General features: G+C 34.5%; 2 protein-coding genes across 2 annotated transcripts; one reads left to right on the top strand and one right to left on the bottom strand.

The window, feature by feature from the left end:
- Nucleotides 1-2,260: 2,260 nt before the first annotated feature.
- Bm5559 (Uncharacterized protein) lies at nt 2,261-4,011 on the top strand (the record flags this gene model as incomplete). The annotated part of the gene is made up of 6 exons (XM_001897622.2): nt 2,261-2,428; nt 2,544-2,624; nt 2,773-2,931; nt 3,111-3,293; nt 3,520-3,693; nt 3,829-4,011. The coding sequence occupies 6 exons, from the start codon at nt 2,261-2,263 to the stop codon at nt 4,009-4,011; spliced, it is 948 nt and encodes a 315-aa protein (XP_001897657.2).
- A 668-nt stretch (nt 4,012-4,679) lies between these two features.
- Bm4225 (Uncharacterized protein) lies at nt 4,680-11,967 on the bottom strand (the record flags this gene model as incomplete). Its single annotated transcript, XM_001897623.2, has 12 exons — nt 4,680-4,817; nt 4,986-5,174; nt 5,473-5,609; nt 5,972-6,086; nt 6,254-6,310; nt 6,527-6,655; nt 9,251-9,457; nt 9,559-9,684; nt 10,908-11,024; nt 11,237-11,291; nt 11,665-11,703; nt 11,858-11,967. The coding sequence occupies 12 exons, from the start codon at nt 11,965-11,967 to the stop codon at nt 4,680-4,682; spliced, it is 1,419 nt and encodes a 472-aa protein (XP_001897658.2).
- Nucleotides 11,968-13,086: the final 1,119 nt, after the last annotated feature.

The following is a 13,086-nucleotide window of genomic DNA, read 5'->3' as shown; positions in this document are numbered from 1 at the left end:
GTGGCAGCTTTCGTTATGAAGGGTGAGATGAATTATAAAAGTACTTTTCTCTGATTTGTTTGGACTTCCATTATGTAGTGAGAAAACAATGTAGAATCGACTGAATGGCTGAAGTGTTAGGATGCATTTTGAAATTGGGTGAAATAATGATTACTTCGTTTGTGTTTCCTAGAGCGCGGTGAGGATGGGACTTCTTTGTGTTTTGTTCAACCTAGTGAATTTAATGGTACTTGATCACAATATTTCCTGTGCATCTCACATCCTCCATAAATCCGCTGCTCAATATTTGCTGTTTGATTCAGAGCCGTTTTTTATTCTCACTCATATTACGTGGTATTTTGTCATGTTTGTTGCTGCATGTTGAAAATAGATTCTGATACTTTGTTGATATTGAGCTCATTTTCCTTTTATTTCGACAAAGTAAGGGATCATCCATTTGTGGATTGGATATTTTAGATGGAATTCAGCTAAGTGTTTTCGATTTTGTTCGTGTTAATGCTGAGTTTAATGAGGCCAGTCTTAGGGTTTGATGGAGTTGCAAAGTACCTAGTGGAGAAAAGAGGAAGAAGTTCGTACTAATATCATGATTCTACCGAAGTACCTTCGGGATGTCTAAAGTTGAGGATGTCTGTGAGGGTTTATTTTCATTTCCAATAGTGAGAGACTTCGAATTAGGCAGATCTGGTTAAGGTGTTAGTACGGTACAGAGCCAGGTTTTTGAAGTCAGATTTAGCGGGGTTTGTATAGCACATACATATATGTTAGACCCAATGATGTTGGATAAGACATCCCTTAAGGAACGAGATGCTGCGCTAGGTTACTGGTCAGTTTTCTGTATGTAAGGGACTCGGAAGTTCGAATTGATTCGAGGAAGTTCCGGTCTTAGTTAAGGATTGAAGGTGTAATGGAATAGGAATTATTTCAATGCAGTTGAAAGTTCGAGATAGTCCCGATAACATGGAAGACCAGTAGGGCGAGCAGTGTATTTTGCGTTTTTTCATATATGGGTGACCTGGTACCAATGTTACAATGAGGTGGTCTGTGCTTGTTTTAGCTTAATTCCACAGAAATGTTGGGGGCGATTGCCATTTTGCAACATGATTTCTATCGTTTGCAAGCTTGAAATTAGAGCTTTTTATGTATTTTTCCGGCAATTAATTTATGCCCGAGTTTGAAAGACATCTGCATTGAGGTTGTTATGCAGTGCTACATTGTTGCTTTTTCCAGTGCTTTCACAGGTTCGCTTTGATTTGTCCATACAGCTTTCACAGCTCTCTTTTTAGCCGTTTGATTTTGCACTTGTACTTGGTACTGCCTTTAACGGTTTGGAGAGCATACAATGGAAACAGTTTTAGCATCGAGGACAAAAACGCATTAATTTCCATCCCACTGATAGTGCCAGAGTTCATATTCTGGGTTAACCCACGATGGCATGAAAATACATGTATATAAACCCGGTTGTTGGAAGGAGATGCGGTTGGAGGAAGGACGTGCGGAATTCCGTACATTGCCTATAGCGAGGGACCGGATTTTCTGAGAAGTACTAATCACTGGTGTACAAATGGGACATGGGAGTGTTTGTGAGAGAAGCTTTGAAATCAGACTTTCGTCTTTTGGTTTAATTTTACCTTATTTACCGTTGGTAACATCTCGATGTAAAAGATTTGACGAGATAACGGTATGGTGGGGTTAATGCTTTTCATTGATTGGGATAAATGTGGATCTAAATGAATGTTATATGTATTAAGATGTTTCGTGATCACGGTAAGCAGATTTTGTGGATAAAAACTCTACGAAAATGATTGCCAGTACGGTTAAGACATAATTGGCTTTATTGACTTTGGAATCATTCCTGCTTTTGATATATTTCTGAAAATTCGATGGTGATCGGTGACTCTTCGTGCAAGACGAGGTGCAGAGGCCTGCCTTGTAAATAAAATCATCGATTTGCATCGGCGATAAGAGTTCTCCCCTACTGACTGCAATGGTAGTATGTGAAGGGTATTTGACTTACGTTGTACCACTGTGGTGTTCATCACTATCGAGGAATTGTTACCGGCCGACCGGTACAGTTTTCCTGCATTATGCGCTCTGCTGATGACTTCTTTGACACTATTCAGTGTCAGCCGTTGTACACTTGAGGATTTTGTGTCGTTATGACAGGACTGTTGTCCAAGGAAACCTTGACCATAGCTTACATCACTCATGCTGGTCATTGCATTTCGCTGGAACATTTCCATTTTTTTTTTTTTCGTTCATCATGGATGGTTTCAGTCGAATTTGCCTTGCAGTATTATTTATGTTTCAGTCGTTATTAATGCAGGCCAGAGATTGCAAGTGTCATCGTCTGGCAGTTAGTCTTAACGAAACATTAAACAGCATAAATTTTGAAGCCGACTTTCGAAAAGCTGTTCAGTCGTTGACTGCTGTAAGTAACCGCTTTGATCAATTATCCGTTTCACTACTTCATGAGCTTTTTCTATTGATTATCCGGACTGAACGTACACTACAAGTAATTATGGTTATACTTTGTGATGTTATAGGAAGAATATGCTAAGGCTGCAAGATTTCGTTATAAGGATGATACGCTTGCTTCTATATTAGGACGTCTTTTTCTTCGACAGGTTTTTTCACTTAATTTGTTTATAGGTGTTTTATTTCAGATTTAGCAGTTGGTTTTTTTTTGTCACTATATATAGAGACACATATGTAAGAACATATATATATATATATACAAGAGGACCCTTCAAGTTTCTAAATAATATTATGTAGGCCACAAGGCGCTTGTCAAATGTGGAATGGAGTACGATTGAATTTGGACGAACAGAAAAAGGAAAGCCATATCTCATAAGTCCAAGTAATACGAAGTATGGCTTCAATGTGTCACACCAGGGAGATTATGTAGCATTCGCTAGTAGCTGTTCGCCGAAAGTAAGTAATACTTGAGGTTTCCTTATTTAAGAAAAAAAATCATTTATCGCTGAGTGCATTATATTTTTAATATATTTTCGTAATGAGAACGTTTCAACAGCCCGTTCGTTACATGCTTTTGGGAAAAACATGCTGAATTCATCATTTCAAAATAACGGATTGATGAGAACAATTTTCAGGTTGGTATAGATTGCATGCGGTTGGATAAAGAAAGAAATAATAAATCTGCTGATGATTATATCACATCAATGGCAAAATCAGCTGGTCCGGAAGAGTTAAGAATGATGAGGACCCAAGCAACTGATCAAATGAAAATGATTTATTTCTATCGGTACTGGTGCTTGAAGGAAGCAGTCCTTAAAGTTCGTGTAGAGATTGGTGCCTTAGATGATAATATCATATGAGAATCCGAAGTTCCTAAGTTTACCTAAGCTTTATAGGACTCGAGGGTATGGAGCATCTCATAAGATTTATACGATCTTCTAAAATCTTCTAATTGCTAATATTTCTTCAATATTAAAGTTATTTTAAAAAAAGTGCTTTTTGCATATATTTTGAAATTCCAGTGAGCTACCGGATTTTTTTTAGGCAACCGGAGAGGGATTACTGTCAGACTTAAGCCGACTGAATTTCCATATTGAACCGAGAGAACGGTATCGACCGAGGTGTTTCATTACATCAACCACTGTATCACTGGACGGTAAATTGCAAGACGAATGGATTTTAGAAGAAACATTCATCGACGAAATGCACAATGCTGCGGTAGGTTTTTTATGTTTTTTTTCCTTCTTAAAAGTCATAAAATCATAAAGTCATAACACTCTCCATCTACCCACTTATCCACCTGCATTGCCTGAGAACTGTTTTTTAAAGACATTTAAATGAAGTTGGTTTTAGGTCTGTCGTGAGAAGCGGTTGCCAAACTGTTGTCTGTATTCCGTAAATCCTGACACACGAATATACTTTGGTCTTGTCGATACCACTTTCTTACTCGAAGGCGCTACTATTTTAAATCATCTACCTGAGGACGGTGCTGCTGAATGGGTTAATTTTAACGCCAAACCAAGAAAGCTTTTTTAAATGGTGGTAGAGAACTTATACCTTGTTTTATCCTGCAATTTGCAATAACCCACTTCCCTCCAAAAGTCTTTTTCTTCACAGTTTTATAAATACACAAATTTAACTATGCATTTCTCCTAGCTTTACAAATACATCGCCTGACCACGGTGCTTTCAATTTCCTTAATATACTCATTTAAATCCAGGAAAAGGTACAATGAAAGTGCACTAGCCAAATGTAGTACATGCATATACAGTTAAGTACTTGTTTGGAAACATTTACTTTTGCTCAAAAAGATGTTTCGTGAGCATTATTTCATGAAAGCTCTCACAGTTTAAAGTGGGCATTCCCTATTAAGTCCAGTATATATGCAATCTGAAAAAGCACACAGAAAAGCCTTAACCGGATAACAAACGCAACTGTTGACGGCGTGCAAAAAAAAAAAAAATCCAGAAGTCACAACAATAATAGTGGGATATATATTAATCAACTTATACTTTACTGGAGTAATATGAGCTTACTTCTCCAAGATTACAATTTCAAATAACTAGGAAGTTATCCAGAAAAATTACATGTAGCTAAAGAAGAGTAATTGCGACCCGGAAAACGCTTATGCGAAGATAATTTTGTCATATTGTGACATTAACAAGTGGAACGAATAAGTCAAATCAGACAGACGACATGAAAAACTACGCAACTGAACCAAAAGATTCAGTCTTTTTTTTCAAATATGCTTCATATTGTGGGCTTTCCTTGAAAATTCGTATTTTTCGCGCTATTCCCTTGGTTGAGTCACGGAAAATATTGCCTTGATCTTTTTCCATTGCCTTAAAACAACTGATGTAACACTATGGACTCAGTGTAAATCAAGCAAGTTACTTGACAAATAGTTGATTAATTCGGACAAAAGATAACTGTAAACGAAAATTACTAATGGAACATTGTGAGAACAATTTTCTGAACTAAAGTTAAATGTAATGGTGAAAAAAAATTACCTCGTAGTCTTCTCCATGTTTCTCAATCATGTGCACACAAAACTGAATGTCACGGGGTAAAAGTTTGCAGATGCGATCACGAACTGGAGGGACACGATTTACTTCATCCGTTTGTGATATCAGTACTGATTTTTTCTCAACATTCATATCATATTTTGCCTCTTTTACGCAAGATATTGCAGTCATACTCTATAATTTTAATTATTGAATTAGGTTGAATAAGGGGAGATCTGAACAATATGCATCTATGATGTATTTCCTAATGGTCAATTTTAGAAGCTTCGATCCTGGAGATGCCTGCTGTGGGTAATTCGTAGCTTAACAAATGTAAACATATACAATTCTTCGAAAAGACTAGTACAAAAGGAACTTGAATCATTATCACTTAAAATCGTAAGATGCCGGAAATGCTAAATTTTCTTTATACTTTCTTTATAAAAGTTTTAAAATATTCCAGGAGTTTCCTTAATAAAGTGCAGCAACGAACCCCGCTAGCATTACCACTCAAGCTGAGATTTGGATCACCCAATGGCTCCGAATATTGTTGTGCCAACTTTCCCATGTTTATATCTAGCTCCTTCGGAAAGGATGTCTTCATGACCATTTTTGTTTTCCACAACGTTTCTGAAACATTTCATAAAAATTCAAAATAGATCACATAACACCAAGTAAGAATCTCACATTTTAGTTTTGCTATCTGAATTTCTTAACCCGAGATTGCTGGGAATTCCAGTGCAGGAATATCAGTACTATTATATATTCAAATTATTGGTGTCCCCGTGCTTCATCAAACCATCTTTTTCATTCACCATTCGATATTGTTTACTACATCCGCCAAGTTAACACGTAAAATACAGTGATCCATTTATCTAATGAAAACGGCTATTGTGGAAAGCTTCATCTAACAGCTGAAAGCTAAAAAGGTTGCATTGACGAAGTGCCTAATTCATGAATCTATAACTAAATAAACTCCCTAAAGTATATACCTGAATGTTTTGGGATTTTACCACTGGAGGGCGTTATATGATCCATTATCTTTTCAGCCTTAAATTCTTTGCTCTCCTCGGTACAATTCTGATCCATTGCGAGATACACTATAGACTAGAAAATCAAATCAAATTAACTCCATTCACTCCATAACCAAAGATAATAAAAAATCAAGTAAGAAATTTGAAAGAGTTGCAATTATAAAATGTATTTGACTTTTAGTAAGGAACACTTCTTATTTTGCATGTGAAATTGACTAGCAACAATAACTTTTTGCAAACCTTATTTAATTCTTTAATCTTTTCCTTTTCTGAAATATCTCCCTCTTGTTTCGTAATCTGAAAATAAAACATGAGATCTAGAATTTAATTTTGGAATCTTAAATCTATATATGCGAATCTGTAATCTGTGTAAAGCAGTAACAGTACATTAACTAACTTCATTTATGAATATATAAGTTATTCCTTTTCTAACACCAACAAAAATCCAACAACTGGAAGTCATGTAAGGCATAGGCAAGTAAGGGAACAAAATTCCAAAATAATAAAACATACACCGACGAAATCATGTTCTAACAAGTTAGGAACTGATCGTCGATTTTTTTTTCTCATCTGTTCCTTACTTGTTCCTTTAACTCTTCCTGCACTTCCATGAATGTCATTCTGTTCACCACCGTTTGCTGTCTGAATGAGTATTGACTGTTTAATCTTCATTTTCATTTCCTAATATTATCTTTCAAAACACATAAAAAAACACACAAAGTACTCAAAGTCTACATTGTTTCAGCAAAAAACAAAACAATGTTTCAAATTATTGGCTGTCTTGTACCAACTACCACCACAATTCTATGATCATTGTTCAAGATGAACTGACCTTTCCCGTTTAAAAAAAATTTCTTTGATCACAACCTACATTGCTTCTGGCTCAAATTCAGCATATGTGTTCATTTACCATTGTAATAGTAACAGTACGTTACTAAAAGAAAGAGAAAGTTCCCGAAAAGACGATGAAAGAAACAAGGAAACATCACTTTAACAACAAGAGTGAACCCGTCCAAAGTGAACGTGCACAGTTAGTTTTTATCAATACATTTTCTTTCAAAAAATCGTAAACAGTGCCTACTTTAGCGCTACTAACAACGGAATTTTGGTCGACCTCCTAAATGTGATCATGTGCTCATCAAATTCTTGTGCATTAAAAATTCAAAGACTTCATACCATGCATTGTTTTAAAAATCAAATATAAAATAATGTTAGCAAGAAACTTATTTTTTGTTAATACAATTTCAAACATGAACCCAATTAACCACTACAAAACTTGGTTTGGGAAGTGCAATCCTTATTAAAAATCATTTTTTTCAGTTGAATTCATTTTTCTTGATAAATCCCCACAAATTATAAAATTCGCTTATTCATTGTTTTCTCCATTCCAGGAGCTCTGCAACTATTAAGTGATCTTCACGAGGCCTCATATTTGGCTGATTACAATAAAGATAGTCCAATCTTAGTGCTCAGCCTTGAGTAGTAAGTCATTAAGAAATTCGATGTCGGGATATGTAATCGGATGTGTTTATGTATGGTATCAAATAGGAATGTAAGATACCAAGCAATTTACTATTTGAAACTTAACAGATTGCCCAAGCCTATAAAACGATCCAATGCCATCGACGAATCCTCGAACGGTCAAACGGCGTGAGATACTTAACATTCTCAGATATTTCCGGGTATGATATCTCAATATGCATTAATCTAAGAATGAGTCATAGGCATTCACAGGAAAGTGGAACATCCATGAATCTCTTGGTGCAAATATTATTGAAAGAACCAAATGTAAAACCTGCGGAAAATATGAAAATGTTCCCAAAAAAAAAAAAAAAAAAGGTTAGGCAATAACTGCAGGAATGAGTTTTATATGATGTGGACCCCAAAAATTTTCTTTATGTTGCTTAATTTGCCATTCTTACTCGTAAAATAAGCAGAAACAAATCATATAAAGTACGTTTAAATCAATGTGCTTAAAAAAGAAGGTAAGGACTACAGCGAACTTTAAAAGTCACCGTTGACATGTAAACAAATATCCATGAAATGAAGAAACATTTTGGTAAGAAGGTAAAAGAATTCTGCAATACACGCTGAGACATACTAGTATTCTACTAAAATAATGAAGCTTATCCTGTGAAATCTTCTGCAAAATTCTGATCAAGTAATCAACACACTTATAAACTTTTCCCGCTTTCAAGTCGTATACCTAAGCATAACTTGTTTATAAAAACTAGTAAAACGTGTAAAATCAAAAATTTCACAAGTAGTTATAAGTTCTAACAGCGTAAAGAAAACCATATCCGGGTACTTTTTACGTTAAAAAAGTAGGGAGGAAGAGAAATTTCCCAAACCATATATTATGTACATTGAAAAAAAAAAAAAATCAAGATCACTGGCAATCTAATTTATAGGCAGGTTACAAAAGAATATCATTAACGCTTTCGTGAACTTACTGTGGGCAATGGACCATTTTACATTGAAGGTACGGCAGTACCACTATTGGGAAACACTCTACGTTCGGTGAACAGGACGACAAGAAAGTCCTAGTAATCTCAGTGAAATACAGAGGAACAATAGCCATACAGACCGCAACAAAAAGAACATAGCTGTGGCTGATGATTAGCTAAACTTATAATGAAATGAAAAATGACACTGTACTTTGCATAAAAAGTACAAAACTAAAGTGCAACTGAGTAAAAATCAAAAATTGTATCTTGTTATCCCTTGCTTTTTTAATGATTTCTTCGATTTACCCTTTTTTCCGATGGTTTCTTACCAGTTTTTTTTACGGTTTACTACAAACTAATAATAATTACACAAAGGATGGGAAAGCATAAGTTATGCTATAGTAAACACTAATAAAGAGTATCTTCAATATGCAATATCTTTTTTTTTTTCATAAAGTCCACACTTTTGGTAACCATCTTCTACTACCTATCCATAGAACTATAATGAACACAATAATTTGTGGTATAAAAGTATTCCATATTTCGTTTAGTAGATTCATTCGTTTTGCATTACTAGAAGTAGTATCCTAAACTAGGATTAACTTGCCCATTAAAAATTCCTTTCTAATGAAAAGTAAAAAAAAATAACAAGAAATATCCTGGACAATCGTATTACCTCGAAGCTCCAATTTTCCTACCCCACTGTGAGCATTCTGCATGATAGAAATGATACGAGGATTTACTGTCCTCAAGTGACAAATTTCTCTGTTCTTAAGCGATTGAATACTACCTTTTTTGACTGCACCAATTCTTTTTGTTCTAGCTTTGTTGGGGATGACGATTGGTTTATTTCCTGCTCTTGGGTCGACATCAGATATTGTCGCTTTGGTATTGATTCAGTTCGTAACTTCGGTACTTTCATCGCTTTCAGTTTGTTTAATTTTATTGCAGCTATCTCTTGCTCTACCATATTTACTGCACGCTGCACTTGTTCATTCTAAGAAAGGATTTGAAAATATTCATTAGTGGAATAACAAGCAGGTTGCTTTTATGTATTTGGAGAATAGTAAACAAGCGTTGTGATAATTCACGAAATACCATTAAACGCTTTGCTTTCGTTGTATCTTTCATCATCGAATTTTTAATTTTAGTCGTTTTTGTAGTAGTTTTGTGCCCAGCTGATGCTTTTTTCGGTGAACCATTGCCAAATCCTTCTTCCAGCTTCTGAAAAGATTGGAAGCTTAATAAAACAATAGAATTACACTATATAACTAGCTCCAGCTATACTTGTAAATTTCGGCTTTTTTGTAGCTGATATTTCAAGTAGCAAACAAATCATCTTTAACAATGAAAGCTTATGAGAAATGACGAAAACCTCCTCCTGAAAAGTGAAGTATGAAGAAATGAAAAGTAAAATCAAAAACCACTCCAGACATAAGTAAAAGTAGTGTGTGTGGGACCGCTAAAATTTCACGAACCTTGGAGCAAATTCTCCGAGAATGCTTTTCATCAAAGATCAAACTACAGGCTTAGTGAACTTACAGCAAAAAAAAACCTTACAATACAATTGACCAGCCACACAGGAATCCAAAGAGTAAAAAAGATAATAGTAATGAGAGACAAATAACAAATAAGAATTTCGAACACGGTTTAATGCAGAGAAGTAGCACGGGTGATGTTAAGCAAGGAAAGATATGCGAGAATAGTAGTTCGGAATATAGTTATAATAAATTTGACTTTAACTGCTGCAAAATAAATATATTCAAAAGAAAATGTTGATCCAGTAAGTATTATAAAAGGCAGCGGTTTAATGGACATTTCTTGAACTTTGTATTGGCTTAACCGCAACTGCTATAAAATACGTGGATGAATATGTAAATGCTACAATCGCAACAGCTATAATTCTGCATGAATGTTTCGTTGATCATACTGTTGCACCAACAAAAGCATAAAAGCATGGATTATAATACAATATACTTACAATTTAGCTACTTCAGAAACGATCAAAAAAGAATATAAAAACAGGCTTATACAGTAACATTCATTCCCAATATTCACGACAATGCAGTTTGATGGGTTTTCATTTTAATTCGATTACCCGGAAATCACTTAATACTTTCAACCATATTATCAACTTGAATAATCATTTGCTTAATACTTAATATTATCAATCTGAATAATCATTTTTCAAACAATGCATCAAGAGGAAGAAATATCTGAAATTACCGAAAGAGGGTGTAAGATTTTACATCACTAAGTTGGCTAATTTACAATATGATGGAAATTTGTTCACAAAAGAGAAGAAAAAAAAGTTGTTTTTTATGGAGACATTTCCTTCTTCCTTCTTCATCTGTCTAAACATTAGTTCCAAACAATTCCAATTTTTTTTCCAGACCCCTTTTCTACGTGAATACCTTCCAGAACAAAGTATAAAGAGTAAACTTCACCTTTTTTTTTCTGGTCTCTGGAAGTGTCGAAGTTGACGCTCTCTGTTTTGCTAATTTCTTTTCCAGATGCCTTTGCTCTCGCAAACGTTGCCTTTCTGCCAGTTCTTCCGCAGATCGCTACAACACAGAGAATGTATCTATCTAATAATGGTTAAGAACTTGATATTGTATGTATCCTCACATTTATAGAAAAAAAAAAATGAAATTACCGAATATTTTGAAATGCTAAATAAAACCTACTATCGTAAATACATATCAGTATTGTTGATAATACATGGTGTCATATATTTTAAATTTATGAGCCTCAAGCTATATAAGGGTTAGGGTACCTGCTTTGGTTCCTTCATTCTTCGGCGTGTTGGTTTTGGTGGAACAAGTGTATTGCTGCAAATACTAATGTATCAGTACATGACTTAATAAATTCTGTTTCGTGTTATTTTAAAAAGATGGACAAGAAAAGAATTGTGTGTGGAAAAAATAACAGACATAGATTGTATGTTCACAGATATATCGTGCAACGAGGATAACTGTTCAAGCTGCAGGAGATATTTGTTTAAAATAATGCTATTCCGACAAAAAAAAAAAAAAAAAAAAAAAAGTTCTACTTTAATTGCTTCATAAACAAAAATTACTGTGAATGTAAATATAATAGTTTAGATATCAGCTTATCATTTCCTAGGAATTATGAATATATTGAACCGAGCACAGTTAAAGAAAAATCATCTGCAGAAAATTATTGCAAGCATAAAAAGATTACCTGGAATGGTGATGTCCTGTGAGAATTGCATTGTTTTGCCTGAAATACAAGCATAAAATAGTTTATTCCTAACTGCTAAAAATCAACTATGAACTTCCATCTTATTAATTACATAGATTTTCAAGGTGAGACAAAATTTAATTCCAGACTTGAAATATGAAAACACAAAAATATTCGCTGTATTATAACCAACCATGCTTTTCTGGCTTCCAGACATTTTCGATATATTTTCCATTTTCCGGCAGCAGCATTTTTCAATGAGCGTACTTTTCCAACACGGCGTACTTGTTTCTGGGAACGCATTGCTGAGCTTGTTGAAATTTATTACCAACTACTATTTTATTCAGCGCCGCAATCGTTCTTTAAAATTTTCATTTGCTTTAATAGTTTGAATAACTTGCAAACATTTTGTTTAACTGCAATGGTTAGTTCGTCGCAGATGTTACGCGTGTGTACGTTTCACATATTCCACTAATGATTTGGACTTAGAAATAAACGATTTGCTATCTTAGCGATTCTAACTCGAAAACCCGAACCGTTAAATCGGTAATGATTGGTGTTCATGGAGCTTTTGACAAATATGAGTAATCAACTTTAGAAAGTTGAGCTACTTTCTACAAGTTCACTTTGTCGCCTTACTACTTTTTTATGCTCTAAGAAAGAGAAGGAATGCTCATCTCTGGTCTATGCTATCTAAAACTTGATTGAAGTTTAGAATCGTCGCAGAACAACAAATTCATTTAAAATGCAGTGGATAATAGCATAAAGAATATTTGTCGTTAGAGTATTACATCTAATAAATAAACGTCTAGTAAATATAAGACTTTAAAAAATCAACAGCAATTCACACTGTCGTAATGCATTTTACGAATAGTAAAAAAAATTTTGATCACCCAGTTATAGGATCACCAGAATCCAGACTAGAGAGAGGAAACGCAAAATCCAATGAAGTAAAACAACTTAATAAAACCGAGCCAATCAGAAAAAAATATCCCATGACATAATAAATTTTTTTTTTAATATTACGTAGCCAAAATATTGTCATGAATGACTCCAGAAACGCGAAAAAGTTCTGGCGAATATACGTGTCCTCAAAAGACCTTTAAAACGTATAAAGTGAAATCCTATGCATATACTCATTATCAATTGCTAGATTCAGCACTTTATCGTGGTAAATGGACAGAAGTGAAATATTGTGTTTGGTAAATATACAGGAGAAAAGAGATATACAACGTAAAGAATGCAGATCAAAAGTAAAAGTAAGTAAGCAAGAATTACTTGACAATCTTCCTAGGATATGATTTCTGAAATATACGTCAGATACCTAAATCAGAAAAAGAGAGGTAACATAGGATCAAGAAAACTCATCCTTGAAAAATTCTTTTTCCAACACTAGCTCGCACCACAAATCTGATTCCCCAA

This window comes from Brugia malayi, assembly GCF_000002995.4.
Source record: "Brugia malayi strain FR3 genome assembly, contig: Bm_v4_ChrX_scaffold_001, whole genome shotgun sequence".
NCBI lineage: Eukaryota > Metazoa > Nematoda > Chromadorea > Rhabditida > Onchocercidae > Brugia > Brugia malayi.
The sequence above is the reverse complement of the archived record's forward strand: the minus strand, read 5'-3'. Positions and strand labels throughout refer to the sequence as shown.